The 18,170-nt window shown below is 59.8% G+C and overlaps 3 protein-coding genes across 3 annotated transcripts; 2 read left to right on the forward strand and 1 right to left on the reverse strand.

Moving 5' to 3' along the window:
* Window positions 1-5,864: 5,864 nt before the first annotated feature.
* VTJ83DRAFT_5757 (uncharacterized protein) lies at window positions 5,865-9,392 on the forward strand (the record flags this gene model as incomplete). The annotated part of the gene is made up of 4 exons (XM_071012392.1): window positions 5,865-6,229; window positions 6,421-6,617; window positions 6,875-7,350; window positions 7,422-9,392. 4 exons carry the CDS (start codon window positions 5,865-5,867, stop codon window positions 9,390-9,392), a joined length of 3,009 nt encoding a protein of 1,002 aa, XP_070865132.1.
* A 2,770-nt stretch (window positions 9,393-12,162) lies between these two features.
* On the forward strand, window positions 12,163-14,973 carry VTJ83DRAFT_5758 (uncharacterized protein; the record flags this gene model as incomplete). Its single annotated transcript, XM_071012393.1, has 1 exon — window positions 12,163-14,973. The coding sequence occupies one exon, from the start codon at window positions 12,163-12,165 to the stop codon at window positions 14,971-14,973; it is 2,811 nt and encodes a 936-aa protein (XP_070865133.1).
* A 1,123-nt stretch (window positions 14,974-16,096) lies between these two features.
* On the reverse strand, window positions 16,097-17,374 carry VTJ83DRAFT_5759 (uncharacterized protein; the record flags this gene model as incomplete). Its single annotated transcript, XM_071012394.1, has 4 exons — window positions 16,097-16,742; window positions 16,842-16,946; window positions 17,012-17,189; window positions 17,284-17,374. The coding sequence occupies 4 exons, from the start codon at window positions 17,372-17,374 to the stop codon at window positions 16,097-16,099; spliced, it is 1,020 nt and encodes a 339-aa protein (XP_070865134.1).
* Between the last annotated feature and the right edge of the window lie 796 nt (window positions 17,375-18,170).

The raw sequence follows: 18,170 nt of genomic DNA on the forward strand, positions 1-18,170 counted from the left end.
TTTTCGCTAGTTGATTGATTTAGCGGGCAGTGATTTATTTGTTTCTGGGTCTTGGCTAGCCATTCGTTGTACATACTTTCCTTGATACCTATCTAAGTATCTGACCCCTATCTTGGTCGAGCGCTGTCTGTTGGATGCATGGCGTTTTTTTTCCCTCTTATTGCTTCTTTTTGGACAAAGCCTTTTTTCTTTCGAGTTTGAAGTTGAATGTGAGATGTTGTTCAGGCACGTTGGGGATGGAGGGTTCAGCGGTGGTGGACGTTCTCTATAATACCCATTTAAGCCATAGGACTTTGAATATTACAGAATGAAAATACGAAGGCGATTTTTGAAGTATACTTTTGATGCGAGGGTTGGATCTGCTGGCTTATGCTCCCTTGTCGTATTGTTCTACCTCGTTTTGCCTCTCGTCCTCTGGGCAACAAACAAACAAAAAGTGCCTCAAGGTTCAACTTGAAAAAGGGGGGACAAATCAGGGAACAGCTGGGGGGTTCCATCCTTTCCGACGCAGCTTTCTGATGAAGCCATTCCCAACCTATCCGGGCTTAGCCCACCCCCCCATCCTCACCGTACTTCACCTCGGTGACTTGCTGATTGGGGCAAAATACCTAGGCAGATCCCTAGGTCCTGGGACCGGGTCCCGGTTGAGCCGCGGCATCTTCAACAATCCGAGCTAACGTGGCTCTCCACTCGCGCCGCGCCATCGGATTCTGCGCTGCATGGCAGCGCAGCGATGATCGAGCCAACATTCGTGCTGGGCGGTATGCTAGCTTGGTCTGTGGGGCATCATCGGAGGAAGGCCAACAAAACAAAATCCTGCGTCCACTGAAGATCGGGGAGGGGGGCCAAGGCGGAGAGATCCAGCCTGGTGGTGATGGGGAAGAGGGACCGCCCCTTCAGATTGTTGATGGGGACATGCACTGGCATCCACAAAGACATATACACACAAATATACACATATACACATGTTCTTGGAGAGAGAGAGACAGGAAAAGAAAGAAAACGCCCGTTGCATCGTGAAACCTACTTTGACCGTGGGGAATGGGTTGGAACGATGATGAGATTGGAGGGCAGCGCAGCTGCGCATCTGCAGGTGTGCATCGTTCACACACCATCCCGAATGCCAGCCCCGTTAGAAACCATGACAATCACCTGATGAGGGACCGCCCAAGGAGGTCGACGGCTCAACTTTCTCCCTTGCGCAGGAACGGTGAATGCTCGTCACCACTCCCAACCACCACACGCTGCGGAGGGCTTTGGAGGGGGGATTGCCACGCCGGAGAGGCGCTCAGCCAGACACCGGCGATCGCCGCTCGGTGAGCTATGCCCAGGCCTGGCCTGTCCCCAAGCATGGAGACAACTGCCGGGGAGTGACATCGTCAGCTGAGTAAGCTAAGGAACGGCTGTCTGGCTTTTCCTTCGTCACAAGACCAACTAACCATGGAGCGCCCGCCGCCACGGGAGCTGCCAGGCCCCGGTCCTTGGCCCTCCTCCCCCCCCCCCCCCACACACACACACACCTCTTTTCTGATCCCAGACACAGCTAGGCGGTCTTGAAGAGAAAGGAGCCCGTCAAAGCACGCCATCCGTCCCGATCCCAGCCACAGGGTCGGGAGAGCACGGAGAGCGCACGGAAAGCGCACCTACACTACGGAGCACACAGCAAACCCCATCTGCGCTCACGCAGTAGTACGTGCCAAGTAACCAAGCCCACGGCGGTGCAGCCGTCCTCGTCTTCATCCAGGCGAAGGTGGCCTTCCCGTCGTTCTACCCTGCCGCCCTCTCCACACCCTCTCCCTTCCCCGTTCCCAGCCTTCCGGGCCTGGGGGCCTGGCTGGTGGTTCGCGGGTGACACGTCACTTGTATGTACGGGTTTGCCCCAGAAAAGAACCTTCTTGGTTTACATCAGGGGGGTGGGGAGCACACAGACAAGTCGAGCAATATGGGCGGCGGGGTGGCGGTGGGCGCTCCGCCGGCACGGGTCGGGCGATGGTTTGACATGGTGTGTGGAGTTCATGACATTGTGGAGAAGGGAGGGAGGGAGGACAGAAAAGATGGGGGAAAAGCTGGGGAAGTTGTGGGGTAAATACCTGGTGCTTTGGCGACGGCATGACCTGCTGCTGGTTTGGGGCCTAATAGGGGCTAATTTGGTCCCCTCCCTCGTCCTCTTTTGGGCTGCCCGCCCTCGGAGAATTGACTCGATTCATCATTAGAGATATCTGGGGTTATGGGGTCGTGGTGGATGGAGTGGAAGCTTGTGGCTCTGAGGTCCGTGAAGAGAGGAGAGGGCATGGAGACGGGCCGGTGTTTGCCTTTTTCTGACTTTGCGTTTCCACCATTTGGAGGAGAAAGGGGGCTCATGCTCATCGGATGGGCCCGCCTGGAGGAGGACGGAGGAGAGAGGCCTGTTACAAAGTTACAATGAGATTCACGGTTGGGAGCTCAAGACATGGCAGCGTCGTCCGACACCGGCCATGTTGATGGAGATTTTCTTTTGCCCATCTATTATTTTTTTCCCTTTCCCTTGCTGGTGAACGGCCGGCGCACGAGCGTTGACTTCTGTCCAGGACTAAATGGGGCAGACGGCAGAGCATGACGACGGGTGCTTCCAGGGTGCTAACCAAGATCCGTATAGATCGGCCAACTTCGAACTTGTAACGCGTCGTCTCGCCGTCGTACGGCATCGTACTGTACGTGTAGTACCTGTATACTGAGTACGTAGTACATACAGCAGCACCAGCCTTCCAACTCCCGGGACCCAGCGGTGACACCGCCGTGAGCGCCTAAACCTGGCGAGGTGGAGCATCACCGAGATGTCCCACGTTTGAGGTTCGCGGTGGATACCGAGGGCCCACGCTTCCGAGTCGGCCCTAGTGATCCCGTATCCGATCACTGACTCGAGAGCCTCCAAACCAAGGCTGCCCAGCCAAGGCCATCACGAGGCGGAGCTTCGACTTTGGGTATGGTCGGATGGATACCGTACCTTTCGAGTGGATGTCTCTTGACAAAACGGGCCTACATTTGAGGGTCGGGACAAGACAACGAAGGACAAACGACCCCATGACAAGGCTCATGAACTGATCATGGAAGTCGTCCAGGTGTGATGCTGTCATGCTAGCTGCCTGCCGTACGGTGGCCCGTTCATGCTGTCAACGTTGGAGCCCAGGTTGCTGTCTCATACTTTGTACGAAGCACCGCTGGATCGATTGCCGTCGGATCCGGGCCTGAGACTTGGTCTACACAGTATACGGGGGAGTGCGTACGCAGTACGCCCATCCTGGCCAAGCCATTCAGGAAGCACAACGCGCAGGACCATCCACAGGGCAGAAAAAAAAAGGGCACGCTAGTGAACGATCCCCAGGGGCCGCAGCGGGCGGGCTAACTCGGACAAGCAAAGACTCGAGGGTCCGGCAGAAACCGACGCAGCACCTTCAGCATTGGCGTTCCGAGTCTCGCCGAGGTACTGCAGCGTAGGCGCTTGGTGTTGTCCTTGTTTTGGCTTTTCTTCCTCGTCGATGCTTTGTTGCTGCAGGAGAAGGAGTAAGCAACGCGAGTTTCTAGGTGCGCAACTTTGGTGATGCGTTCACCGTCGGGAGGGAACCTGCGTGGTAGCAAGCGCCTTGGCTTACGACTTACACGGTTACGGTACGATACGGTCTCGAGGTGTTTCTGGATGATGCTTCGGCTCAAGCCCGGCTCAAGGGAGTCCAATCGGCAAGTGCTTCGGGCCAACGGCCGGCCCTTGATTCGTCCATTTGGGCTCGCCCCTTCGGCCTCGGAGTGGGGCCAAGATGCCTTGATAAGAAAAAAGCCTGCTTCCCGACGACGTCTGCCGCGCTTTCGCGCTTATAAAACTCCCGGACCCTCGAGGGCCATGGCGTTTGCTAACGAAGGATGGCGGTCTGGTGAATATACCTGACGCTACGCTACGCGTTGCAACCAAGTGTCTGTTGTTTTCCAGCTGCAGGTTTTTTAATCTTCAATTGACGGATGCTAAAGGGGTAGAGAAGCGATGATAAGAGATATCGGAGCACATCCATGTCTTACCGTTGGAAGCAGAGATGAAACTGCAAGAGTCGGCTTGGCCGTGCTGCACCGCCAAGGTAAGCGTATAGTACATACGGTGTACACAGTAGGTGTTACGCCGTGACAGAAGGAGGATTCCCCTTTTGGCTTTCTTGCATGCTAGGTTCGGGGCCGTCCGCACATACGATTACGCCACCTTAGCAGACGACGAGTGATTGCATGCTGTTGAACTGCGTACCATCCCAGTTCGTGCCGTCTGGGCAACAACTCCAATCACAACAACAACGACAACCACAACAGCGCACCACCAACGCCACGGTCTGGACGGAGCTGTTCCCGGGGCTCCCAAGGTGAACTCGCCGCTGACCTTGCTGTCTCCATGATTTCCTCTCCGTTGCATCGCCTCCATGGCACTACGCAGTATGTATCACTGAGACTTGGGTCCGTCGCACGTGGTTTGTTAGACCAGGCGCCCCGAGCCTTCCGTCTCCGTGATTTGCTGAGCAGTCCATGAGGGTCCCCAGGTTCTTGGGAGGCAGAGTGGGTCTCGGCCCTGGGACCAGGTTCGGGCGAAGGCCTCGATTCGGGAACCTCCCAGGCGCAGGGCGGGGAAAGCCGCCCCAGGCGATGGAGAGGGATCCATCTTTCCCCGGAGTCTTGTGGGATTTTTATGGGGAGTTGCGCATTGGATTCGTCGCTGCAATTTGACGCACCAGAGCAGGAGCAGCCAATGCCCAGGCGTCCAAGAGCTACGATTCGTGGGTGTTTGTCCCTTTGCGCTTCCAGGCCCGGCTCCAGGAAGCTGCGTGTTGGGTGTGGTCCAGTATGCACAAGTACCTTCCATGTTCTGCTGAAACCTCGTGACGGGAGGTAGGTATGCAAGGTAGGCAACCTGGAAGGTGGGCTTCTTGGCGCATTGCGAGTCCGAGTCACTGTCACGGATTTTTTTTCTTCTTTTTTCCCCAGCGTCGAGCCGTCCCAACTTCGTCGTGAAGAATAATGGCCGGGATGGGGTTTTTTATTTTTATTTTTATTTTACACACACACAGTATACGTCTCTGTCTTGTCACGCCGGCATGTTCCTGGACATCATCGCCACTGGGAGAGAGAACTTTGGAGGGGGGGGGGGGGGGGGGGGGCTTGTCGGTGCCGTTCAGTACGTACGTCATACAGTATGGTACCGTACGCGTATTGGGTTGTATCGTTCGCTTTTTCAATGGCCGCAGCGCACCGTCTCCACGTTTCCCAAAGTAGGTAGACAAGCCAACCCCAGACGCCCCCCTCCTCATCCTCCACACCTCCACCCCCCCCCCCCCCGGGCCTTGCCCAGACCATGGAGGTGACCCATCTTTTTAACGTTCCGGTACGTATGTATCGCGGGCGTGCCGGTGACGGGTCTGGGGAAATCTCGGTCATGGCTAGATATAATCCGGGGGCCCCTCCATCCCCACCGAGGCTGTTGAGCCTTTTGTTTTTCAAGATCTCGAACCTCCCTCTTCGCATCACCACCACGATTTTGCCTCTAGTCCCTGCGAAAGCCTCCTTGACTCTTCTCCTTGTCCTTCCAGACCCTCATCCCCGCCCTTGAGCCGGGCATTGGACTACAAGACTGGCCACACTTTCTCGAACACACCCTGGGCGCCGTTCACATCTCATCCCACCGTCACCACATCGACGACCGAGCTTCCACCACCCAGGTCGCTGGACAGAGCAGCTTACTGAAGGTTTGAACACCTTGAAATACGATTTCATCTCATCCCGGGCCTCGGACACTGCTCCGAGCCCGTTGAAGGCTATCCGCCCTCCTGCTTCCCTCCCTCAAGAAACCCTCGTCCAACATGTCCGACCACGGGGAAGATTCACCCTCGCCACGGTCCGAGCCGGGCCCCGCCAGCTCCATGTCGCCGCCTCCAGCACCGCCATCCGTCTCCGAGACCACCACGGCCTCCGACGCTTCCCAATCATCCTCGGAGCAACCTTCCCAGCAGCAACAGCAACAACAGCAGCAGCAGCAACAGCAGACCAAGAAGCGCGGGTCTGTCACCGCCGACGGTCAGACCAAGGTCACAAAGCGGCGTGCCGCCCGTGCCTGTGTGTCATGTCGTGCTCGCAAGGTGCGGTGTGATGTGGTGGAGGGTGCTCCCTGTGGCAACTGTCGCTGGGACGACGTTGAGTGCATTGTCCAGGAAAGCCGCAGGAGAAAGTGAGTTCTTCCCACCGCCCGCCCCCGTTCACAGCCAACGCCGTCTTGGCGTCGCTTTCAGATGCTTTCTTCGGCGCCCATTTGCACATGGCACATGGCACATGGGAAAAACCAGCCCCACACCCCCAAGAAGACGGTGAGACAAGTTGGCTAACTCCCTGGCACCCTTGCGTGCCCGGCGTGCTTTCCAGAAAGAATCTCCCATACAACTGCGGACCATCGGCAGTGGGGCGCAATGGCGATGCGCTGCGTGCGAAGAGCATCAGCGCCGCCAACCCCATGATCGGGGCGGCGGCCGATCTTTCCAAGACGGCATTTGCCCCGAGCGGGGCCTTTTCTCTGCCCCTGAACGGCGTCAATGGCGTCGATGCGAGCCAGCACCTGCTGTGTAAGTCACGAGCCCTGCGAGCGCCTCCCCCTCCCTTCCGTTGCATCTCACCCCCCCTTCTTTGGCCTTCCCGACACCCCTGCCACCCTCGTCTTTATGCGACCGACCCCACACCCAAGAATCACATGCTCAGATCGCCGCAAATCAGAAGGCGGCGTTGCGAGCTTGTGAAAGTCGAGACGGGTTCCAGATTGTTTCGTGCTTGTGAAAGCCAAGGCTAACATGGGATTTTTTCCCTCCCCGCCCGCGTCTGACAGACCAACAACCTGGCGCTGAATTCGGAACCCCCGGGGCTGCGGCGGCCCTCTCGGGCTTCTCCCCCGTGACGCCCGGGATTCCCGGATCGCCGGGGTTGCTCCACCCGCTGCTGCAGACGGTGCTCGACCTTGCCGGCGAATGGCCGGACTTCCTCAAGCCGCTGCCGGACCGCATCCTTCCGGAGGACCGGCAGTATCTGATGCAGAAGGGGGTCTTCTCCCTGCCGTCCCTCCACCTGCAGAATGCCCTCCTCGCCGCCTACGTCGAGTTCGTTCACCCCTACATGCCGCTGCTCGAGCTCCACGGGTTTCTTCGCATCCTCAACGACCGCTCCGGCGCCTCGGGCAAGCTCAGCTTGTTCCTCTACCATGCCGTCATGTTCGCCGCCACCGCGTTTGTCGACGAGGCTTTGCTGAAGGAGGCTGGCTATGCCAGCCGCAGGGATGCGCGGAGGGTCTTCTTCTCGAAGACGAGGGTGAGTGGTTGCCCGTCTCCGATTCAGGTGCTGTGGGGCCTTGGACAATGGCTGACGTGATGGATCCACAGCTGCTCTATGACTTTGACTACGAGACGGACCGCCTGGTCCTTGTCCAGGGCCTGCTTTTGATGACGTACTGGTACGAGACGCCCGACGACCAGAAAGACACGTGGCACTGGATGGGGGTGGCCATCTCGCTGGCGCACACCATCGGGCTGCACCGCGATCCGGCCAAGACGCCCATGATCCCGCGCAAGCAGCGGTTATGGAAGCGCGTCTGGTGGTCGTGCCTGATGCGCGATCGCCTCGTGGCTCTCGGAATGCGCCGCCCGACCCGCATCAAGAGCGAGGACTTTGACGTGCCGCCTTTGACCGAGGAAGACTTTGACCTCGAGGCGCTCCCCGACGACAACCAGCTGCTTGGCGGGCCGGCTGGCGCCGAGTGCGCCCTGGTGCGCGACGTGAACATGCAGCGCAAGCTCGCCCTCATGTGCATCGAGAAGGCGCGGCTCTGCATGCTGATCGGCGACATGCTCCGCGTCCAGTACTCGGTGCTCAGCCGCAGCGGCGTCGGTCCAGACAACACGACCAAGAGCACGCACATGCTGCTGCCCAACAAGAATCCGGAGAACATGGACCGGGTGTTTGCCGTCGACCGCGATCTGCGCGATTGGTTCGCAGCGCTTCCCGAGCCCTGCCGCTATCGACCGCTCGAGGCGGCTTCCGTAACGGATGCCAACAGGGCCGTCGCTGTGCAGCGGAACCTGCTCCACATGGTCTACCACACGACCGTGTCGGCGCTGCACCGCCCGCTGTTCCTGCCCGCGTCCCCGGCTCAGGGGCCTAGCCATCCCGCCGAGGTGCAGGAAACGGCGCGCCAGCGCGTGCGCGAGGCCGCGGACCACATCACGCGGATGGCGGGCGAGCTGCGCCGCCTTGGTCTGGATCGTTACCTCCCCACCGTGGGCGTCACCGTCATCCTGCCGGCCATGATCGTCCACATGCTCGACACCAAGAGCCTCAACCCAGAGACACGCGCCCATGCCGTCCAGGGCCTCCGCGAGTGCCTGGTCGTCATGAGCAACCTGCGCAACATCTACGCCGCGGCCGATTTCGCCACGGGCTTCCTCGATGCCCTCCTGCGCAAGGGCATGCTCGGCGGTCAGCCGCCGCAGCAGCAACAGCAACAACCCTCCGTCCCGCAGCCGACACCAGCCGCCGTGCGCCCGGCCAAGATGGTCAACCGGGTGCTCGCGCCGGCTCTCAACCTCGCCTCTCCGGGTATTCACCCTATGCGGATGACCATGATTCGGCCATCGACGCCGCCGCCCGAGAGCGCCACGATGACGACGAACCCCTTCCTCAACCTTCGCACTGCTTCGGTCAGCAGCGCTAGCAGCAACGGTAACAACAACAACAACAGCAGCAACAGCAACAGCAACAGCAACAATAACGACAACAGACCTAGCGGCCTCTTCCCTCCCCAGCCCTCGCCCTTCCAACACCACCCGCACCTCCACACGATGGATACGACCGCCAACCAGCACCACAGCCAGCCCTTCGGCCTCTACGACGCCGATGGCGATCTAGCCCTCTCGACGACCGCCGCCGTCAACGCCAACACGCCGCCGCACACGGACAGCGAGGATGTGGCCACCCCGCCCAACTCGCAGGATGTCGATATGGATGTGATCATGGCGGATGATTCGATGGCCGGGTACGCAGGCATGCTTGATGGCAGCCACGACGGCAATTGCAACCCCATCAGCGCTGCCAACGCCGGCGCCGCTGCTGCGGCCGCGGCGGCCAACGGTGCAAACACCAACAGCGGAAACAACTTTGACTTTGACCAATGGCTGCAGTTCCCGGCCGAGGCGGGGCTCAGCAGCTCGGATGATACCTTTATGGGCGAGGTGTTTGGGGAGCACGGGCATCACGGACTCGCCCTGGGCGGGCATCACCTCGCTGGAGCGGGGAACGGGAGCGCCGAGAGGAACGGGATGGAGTGGTTGAATCTCCCGGAGGGGATCAGCCACTGATTTTGATTTGATTTCTGATGATGGTTTGCTTGTTTTCTTGGGCGTATGCATGAGAACAGCCCCGGCAGGGAACGGGGTGCTTTTGTACCGGTTTGGAAAAGGCTAACTGGGTGGGCGGGTATGGTGTCTGGGTTACACGGGTTGGCTTTTCGAGAGCGCTCGAAGTTGGAGTGCCGGTTATGTATGAATGATAATGATGGGATCGCATCCCGACCTCTACAAAACACAGAGCAAAAGAGTCGAAAAAAAAAAGAGAAGATACATATTGATGAACAACCGCACCTCGTGCAAGTGTGAAGGCTTTGGGGATCCAAGATATCATTGATGAAGCAGTGAGCGCGGAGCCCCTGGTGAAGTTGTGTTCGGGGGTGAGGCGGGTGGTTGGGGAGCCCAACCTGAGGCTATCAAGTAAACAATCTCCAAGGGGTATGTTCAAAGAGATACTTGGTAGTGTATGGTCTTATGCTCCAACGAGTTGGCTGTGTCGTGGTAAGTCTTGCACAAGCAAACAACCGCCGGTTGCTATCCATTGGTTCATCGTAACTTATGTAACTGTGATTGTCCAAGAGTGTGGTTTGCCCAGGGTGACAACCCTTGGACAGGCGACAACCCTTGGATGTTGTCTTGTCAATGTGACTTATCTCGAGGGCACCCACATAAAGTACAGAGGAATTTTTTTTTTTTTTTTTTCAATTCCCAAGTGAGATGGCAACACCGGGGTCAGGTGCGTACCGTGTGCTGCCGTGTTGCAACGGTAGATGTAAAGCCCAGAACAGAGCTGGTTGGTCAATGAAAACCAATCTTATAGTATTCCCCTAGTGTAGCCCCAAGGCGGGCGTTCAAGGTGAGGCGAGGGAACTGGATCCATGGTAGTTAACGGTGACCAACCAACGGGTTTGCGCTGTCACCGGAGAGGCTGCACGTGCGCAAAGTCCAACCGTCAACCAGCCCAACGGGGACGACAGGGCGGGAAAGGGAGCAACTACAAGAAAAAAATCGGATGGGCCGATCCGCAGCATGCAACGTTGTCGCCAGGTTAGGACAACGTTGGAGCCCATGGGGATACGGGGCGGGCGCCTCATTTCCGGTTGCCTGGCCAGAGGACAAGATACCCTCGCCTCGCCTCGCCTCGCCTCGCCAGCCTCTGGCGCCACGGCGACGCGACAAAAAGCAAGGGAGTCTGGGGCGCTCGGGTAGTTATCCAAGGTCCCTGGTCGACCCCGTGGAGTCCGTGGGGATGAGGGACCCGGGGCCCGGGAGAGAGCTGCGCGACATCGCAGTTGGGGGGGGGGGGGGCCGGCCGACGGCGTGGGGTGGAGCCCATGGCCATCTTGCAATCTTTGCCAACAAAAAAAAAAAAAAAAAGTGTTGAGCCAACAAAGGGGGATGGGGGATGGCTCGATAGGGGCCTCCGTATGTACGCAGAAGGGTGGGGGATCTGACCGACGGGGCGACGACGCGACGCGGGCTCCCATCAAGTGAAGATCAGACGCGTCTTTGGGTGCGCCCTCTTTGTGCGACGCTAACGAAGGAAGAGGGATGGCTGAGGTTAGGTACTAAGGTATGGGGCGGGCCAGGGAAAATTGGGTGCGGTGGTGTTAAGAGGCTGCAGGTGTGGCGGAAGGGGACCGCGTCGGGCCTAAGCCCGATCCGGAAAGCCCCTGGACAGGCCAAGAGGCCATTGGCGGACCGAAATTGAATGGCGGGTGCTCCTGAACGGGCAAGATCTCCCATCTTCATCCATGTCGGGGTTCAGATCTGGGCAGGGAAAAGAGAGGTCTCAGGGTACACGGGTACCACCGCAGTTCGTTCCAGGCTGACAGTTGCCCCAGGTGCCAGCTGCTGCTGATGCTTCCTCTCTCCCGTCTCTCCCCTCCCCCCCCGTCAAGCTCTTCCCAATTTCCTTCTTTTCTCCAACTCCATCCTTATCGACTTTTTTGTCTTTGTCTTGTCCTCTTTTCGTTGCAATCCCCCCCGACGCTCGTTCCGTACAACAAGACTTTATTTTTCCGCGGCGGACCGCTGACGTTACCTTGCCGCGACCCTCCGTGGTTTCATTTTTCCAGTCGCTCTCTTCTGACCGTTTTTTGGCGCCAGCAAACCACCTATAGCGGTCGGCTTGGATACGTCGAGCCGCATTCTGCATCCGTTGCTACCACTGCATACGCTCGTTGGGTTGCACCGCGTTTCCTGGGCTTTTTTCTCGCGTCTTTGGCGCGTCCTCTCGCTCCGTACCACGTCACTCGTTTGCTGTACTTTTTTTTTCCTCCCATCCCCAACCTCCCGCCGGCTTTGCTTGGCCGCTGCTGCTGCCCGTAGGCCCCGTCGCTCAGGAACGCCATCGAACTCTTGTGCCAGGCCGCCAGCGAATCAATCCGCGGCGGGCCCCAGCGCTGAGAGCCAAGCGGGGATACGCATCGACCTGAGCCCGATCCCGACCGGCCGGACCGCAGCGAATCAAAGCGGGCGGACCAGCCGATCTCCTCGCCGCCTCCGTCACCCTTTCTTCGACTATGGGAACCGCCGAGAACCTACTGTGTAGCGTATCGCCAGGCTCATAGACGAAATCTAACAAGACAAAAGGGAGGGGGAGTTGCTGAGAGAGAGAAAGACAAAAAATACAAGGGCTGAACGGAAAGGGGGTTGATCAAGGCATTATGTTGGGCGGCTCCCCCGCGCCATCTCCTCCGACAACAACATCAACGACGACAACGACAACAACAACAACAACGACGACGACACTCGTTTGCTGAGCCACCAAGAACCGACCATGAACGACCACGCGCTCACCCCCCGACTCCCCTCGCACTATGTGCCCACCCGCGGCCGCCATCTGCGGTCCGCCTCAACTTCCCCTCTGCCTCCCCCCCAGCACATCACCGACGACCTCTTGTCCCGCCTCACCAACCCCCGTGCCGTTGTCGAGGCCCTCCGCAACCCTTCCGGCACCCTCAAGGCCTGCATGGAGGCTGCCTCCCCGACCGAGCAGGCCTTTGCCCTGCGCGTTGCCATGGCCTCCAACAGCATCTACGAATGGCTGCAAGAGCTCTCGGCCTGGCCCTGGCCCGCAGGCGGAGGCTCGGGGGGTTTCGAGACGCCCGCGGTGAGGAGGAAACTCTTCAACTCCGGCGACGCGGCCCCCTCGGCCGATGCCGGGTACACGGGCAGCCTTCCGACTGCCGAGGTGGAAAAGTACCAGAGGCGCATCGATGACATCTCGCGGGGGTTGGATGAGCTGAAGATGGACGAGATCAAATCCCAGGTTCTCAACAACCACATCCTGCCGCTGTCCCGCCCAGGCACTCCGGTCTTGCCCGTCTCCTCGGCTCGCTCCATCGCATCTCCGCTGGGTGGCATCGCGACGCTGGATGACCTGGCTGCCCTGGTCACCGCCGTGACCGTGCAGGCGCTGCCGAACCTCTCCAAGCTGACCCGCTTGATGACCGCCTGGAGCTTCCGCTTGATTGTCCTGCGCAAGATTCCTGTCTTTATGGCATCTCTTAGCGCTGCCGAGGTTGCTCTCCGGTCCGGCTGGAATGCGGCCGCCGCAGCCTCGGGCACGCCGTCTGCGGCGCTGACCCCCGCCGACTTTGACGTCATGCGATGCGTTATCGGCAGCAAGGTGGCCAAGGCCGGCCGCGACCTCGACGCCATGCTCGACGCCCTTGAGGGCCAGCCCGACACCCTGCCAGAGGACTGGATCGACCGCGTCGACGCCTTGGAGAGCGGCTACGGAGAATGGACCGTGGCGTGCGAGAAGAAAATCAAGGAGGCCGAGCTGGCCAAGGCTGCCCAGAAGCTTGCCTCGGCGGCCCCGGCGACCGCCGCGCGCGAGACGCCGCGCGACGCGCCGCCCCCGGTGATCCGGGTCCATCCCACCGCCGAGGATCAGAACACGGCCAAGGCTGAAAACGAAGACGCCAACGCCGACGGCCCTTGCCGGAACGGCCTCCAACCGCCTGCCGCCATCCGTCCGCAGCCGAACGACACCATCCCCGAAGACCGAGAGTGGAAGGCCCCAACCTCCGACTCGGAAGGGTCGGAAGCTTCGGGCCCCGCCGCCCGCCGGAGGCGCCATAGCAACGCCTCCGAATCGTCCACGGTTGTCCACGATGTTCCCAGCCTTACGAATTCCTTCTCCAGCGACATGCTCGACCGCGGAACCCCGGACCGCAGGCCCCAAACCGCCCCGGCGTGCGACGACACCAAGGACTTTGGGTCTTCGTTCCAGTCCGGTACGAGATCCCTCTCGGTCAGCTTCAGCGAGATGCCGACCGTCCGAGAGGTTCCCAGCCTGCCCAGCCTGCCGGGCACCCCGAGGACCCGGTCGTTCGTGGACGACGACGACGACGACCTGCCCACGGAACCGAACACCCCCATCGAGGAGGTGGCCATGCTGCACGGCGTGGCCGACGACCATCTCCAGCAGCAAATCAGCGAGATCCTCTCGTCGGTTCCGGCCAAGATCCGGCTGACTGCCAACCCTGCCGCCGTCAACCTCAACCCTCCGGATTTCAAAATGCCCAAGCGCAAGAGCTCGCGGCAGGACCTGATCCCTCGTAGCCAGTCCAACGCGTCGATGCGGTCTGCCTACTCGCGCTCCGCGACGCCCTCGTTCACCCTTGCCCCGGCGCAAACTCGCACCCGCCCCAAGTCCAAGCACACCAACCAGGAGATTCGGCTCTACCACCTGTCGCGTACAGGCGAGGCGCCCATCAAGCTGTTCATCCGCTGCGTCGGCGAGCGTGGCGAGCGCGTCATGGTGCGCGTCGGCGGCGGCTGGGCGGACCTGGGAGAGTACCTGAAGGAGTACGCCCTGCACCATCGCCGTGCCGCCGCCACCGCCCCCGCCGTCGAGGACAAGGCGGGGGTCAAGGACGCCCCCGCCGCCTCGACCCCGCCCAGCCGCCCGTCCTCCGCCATGGACATTCACTCCCCCATCTCGCCCCTTCGCCTGCGCAAGGTCCGCCGCCCTGTCGGCGAAGCCTCTCCGGGCGGGCCAGCCGCCACCCCTGGCAACCCCCCGCCTGCGGCCCGCCCCAAGACCCCGCTCGCCACCTCCTCCCGCCTTGACGCCACGCCGCCCTCGGACGATTCGTCCGGATCGTCGTACGTGCTGCGCTCCCGCTCAAGCTCCAACTTTTGGATCGAAGACGGCGCCGCAGGCAACGCGGACGGTGCCGGGCTCGCCGACGTCACCCCGCCGCCGCCCCTCGGCATGGCCGGCCCGCGCGCGAAGCAGATCCGCATGAGCGAGGAAAGCCGCGCTTGGGTGCAGAGCGTGACGGAGAAGGTGCGGATTGCGAGTGGCGAGCGGCGGGTTAGTAGTTCCACAGGGATGGGTGTGGGCCCGCCACTTAGTGCGCTCAACCCCGGCCTCGTTGCTGGTGGTCCTGCTGGCCCGGTGGTTCCTGCGGCTCAGGGTGCCACTGCCGGTGGCAACGGTGCTGCTGCGATTACTGGCGGAGGGCTCGAGGCTAGCCTTATGGATCGCGCGCCGGTTGCTACCTCGGGGGTGATGTTTGGGGAGATGGGTAAGGTGGGGAGCACCAAGAGGGTTTTCCTCCGGAAGGCGCTTTGATTCCTCTTGTGAGAAAGAACATTGAAAGAAAAGAACAGAAAACAGAAAACAGAAAAAAAAAAAAAGGAAGAAAAAAAAAGAGGGGGGGGGGGTTAGGTTGCGGTTGGTTGTGTAATCAAAATAAATCTCTAACTTGTTGGTGTTGGGACCGGTGATAGGGGAATAGGGAGAAGCATTGCCTAGGTGGAATTGGCTGGCGTCGACGCATAGGGTGGGGTTGGTCATGGACCTGGCTGGCTGGGGTGGGTTATTGTTTAAGGTTACCTGAGCTTTTTGGTGTTGCGGGCGGGACGGACAGGAGGACCATCGCACTCTCTCTATCTCTATCTCTCTCTTTCTGGCTCTCTGGACGGCTGGTTGGCGTGAGGGTTTGCTTGGAGCAGATCATGTTGAGGTCTCAGGAGTCGGGGGATCGCATCCCATGTTCCCTTGTTGCTTTGTTTCCTGTCTTTTTTTTCGACTTTTTATTCTTCCTCATCGGGGTTCGTCGTTGCTGGTGGTTCGGTTTGGGTTGGCTTTCGGTTTTAAGAGCATTGCATCTTACTTCTGTTATACCCCGCATGCTTCTTTTCTTTTTCTTTTTTTTTTTTTTCTCTCTTCATCTGTTCGCCTCGCCTCTCTGCAAAGAAGAAGAGGGCGAAGGGATAGAATGAGCTCCTCTGGGGCCAAAAGGTCGCATAAGGAAAAGGCTGTTATTTTTTATTGTCCTTGTCACTAGTTTCAGATAGGTATTCTATCTCGGGTTCGGCGCAGGCAGCTCGGAATGGTTTGTCGGTTAGGCAGGAAATGGAGAGCAAGAGATACATGATTATCACACACACACACACACACACCTGTCTTGAGCAGCCCCATGGAGAGAGACAGACACTTTGTGTTGATCGAAAATGAACGAGGTTGAAAAATTTGTACTAAAGTTGGGTATTGTATACATTCAAGTCCCAAGCGATAAAAGCCTCCCATACCCAGAGACCCTGTAAACTACCCGGCCGGCCGTCATAGACATATCATTGATCATTCCCACCTTATACACATATATCCTCCTCCCCCAGAGGGGGCATCCTGCCCCCCACCCAAAGTTTGCTTGCTCATCCCCCGAAACCCAGAGCTATCTCTCATTCCGCCATCATTGCTCGCCGGCCTTGTGCAGCGTCTCGGCGTACTGCCTGTCGAGCTCGGCAAAGTGGTTGAGCTTGTCGAAGAGCTCCTTGCTGGTGAGGTCGCGGCGCCAGGGGGTGTAGCCGACGCCGCAGCCGAGGATGGTCTGGAAGTAGCCGCCGTGGTTGGTGTCGTCGAGGCCGCGGGTGGCGGCGTTGCAGCTCGTGTTGGTGTAGCCCGGGCAGTAGGTGACCTCGTCGGGCGTGACGACGCCGTCGTCGTCCTCGTTGAGCCAGTACTCGGGGCTGGTGTGGCGGTAGTTGAAGATGATGGGGGGCAGCCGCGGGACGGGGTCGTCCTTGTGGGTGAGGCGGTACTCGCCGCCGGGCTGGTTGGTGATGAAGTCGACGAGGGCGAGGTTGCCGACGCGCGGGCTGGCGTACGTGTACAGGTCGGCGGCGTGGCCGGCCTTGCGCACGTAGCCGACGGCGAGGGTGGCGACGGCGGCGCCCAGCGAGTAGCCCGTCACGATGACCTTGTAGGTCGGGTTGGCCGCCTTGGCCTGGTTGACGGCGTCGAGCGACGCCTTCTTGACCTCGAGCCACGAGGCGTAGAAGCCCGAGTGCACGAGGCAGCCTTTGGTCAGGTCGCAGGGCATCTGGAAGAAGCTGAGGCTGTTTTGTTGTTGCGCGCAACCGTGTTAGCCAGAGGGAGGAAGGGAGGAAGAAAGCGGTGAAAAAAAAAAGGGGGGGGGGGGGGGGATCTTGTCTTACTCGGCGATCCAGTTCCTCACCGAGGTGGTGCCGCGGTAGGAGAGGACGACGATCTTATCGACATGGTCAACGCCCACGAAGCCACGGGTGTCGAGCATGTCCCCACTGCTCGTTTCGTCAGTCGCGTAACTCCTTGCGGGGAGAGGAGGAGGGAGGAAAACACCACGGACCCGAACGAGGCCACGACGGTGGCATTGTGGCTCTCAAAGAGGTGGCACTGGTGCTTGCCGGCGGAATTCACCTGGCAGGTGACTTGCTCGCCAGGCTGTTTCCGGTTGTTGCAACCAGCTGCCTCGGACCACTGAAGGTACTTGTGGAAGTCCTGCACCAGCTCCGGGGTGATGTCGCCTTGGAGACCGTCAGCCCTGTGCTCCCAGACAAAGAGAGAGACAGAGAGGGAGGGAGAGGGAGAGAGAGAGAGAGAGAAGGTTGGGGGACTCACCGGTTGCCTGGGCTTTGGTGTTGAGCTTGGCCTTCGGGGCGCCGAGAGCGGTGCCCGCCAGGGAGAGGCAAGCAACAAGGAAACCCTTCATGTTGACGGCGTCTCGGGGGATGGATCCGGGGGAAGGTTGACAGGATAGCCCGGCAGGGTATATTCACACACACTCTGGATCGAAGGCCGAGACTTGTCAACAGGATAGCCTGGGAGGGTTGACACCGGTGGAGTGATGGGGAAACTCTCTTGTTCATGCGGTGGAGGACATGGCCGACTTATACTTGGAGGAGGGGGGGGGCTCGCCTCTCTCCCGGGCGCTCCGTGGCTTCCAGGTTGACGAGGTGATGTTGTTCACCCTCCCTTGTCCTGAAGAGGCATGGCGACGCGCTTGCAACCCACCCTGCGTCGCGGGCATGGCCTAGCAGAGGGGCCAAGATCAGGGCCCGACGACGAACGGCACGCCGCACTTTTGCGACCAGGGTAACGATAGCTGTGAATCGCCAAAATAAAATCACTGGGGAGGGGGGGGAAAGGGATGGCGCTAGCCATGGGAGAGGTGGCGCTGGGTGTGGTTTGGGGGTTTGGGGGGGGGGGGGGGTGGAGAAGGGGAGCATCATGATAGGTACCGTCCACCGACGCCCAACGGCTTGGCGACCCCGAGGGGCAGGACAACAAAAGGGGGGGGGGGGGGGATTTCGCGATAGGGCACGGACGGACTTTTCCAAAGAGAACACAAGCTTGGTTCGATCGCCCGAAGCGATTCCAGCGATTTCCTCCTTCCATGGGGCTTCCAGAAGACGAGCCGTCGAGAGTTCGTCAGCGGCGGGATGGCCCGGTACGTACCATCTGCACGCGGTTTTTGTTTTCCTCTGGATCCCTACTATACACTACTC

This window comes from Remersonia thermophila, chromosome 5 (genome assembly GCF_042764415.1).
Source record: "Remersonia thermophila strain ATCC 22073 chromosome 5, whole genome shotgun sequence".
Lineage (NCBI taxonomy): Eukaryota > Fungi > Ascomycota > Sordariomycetes > Sordariales > Chaetomiaceae > Remersonia > Remersonia thermophila.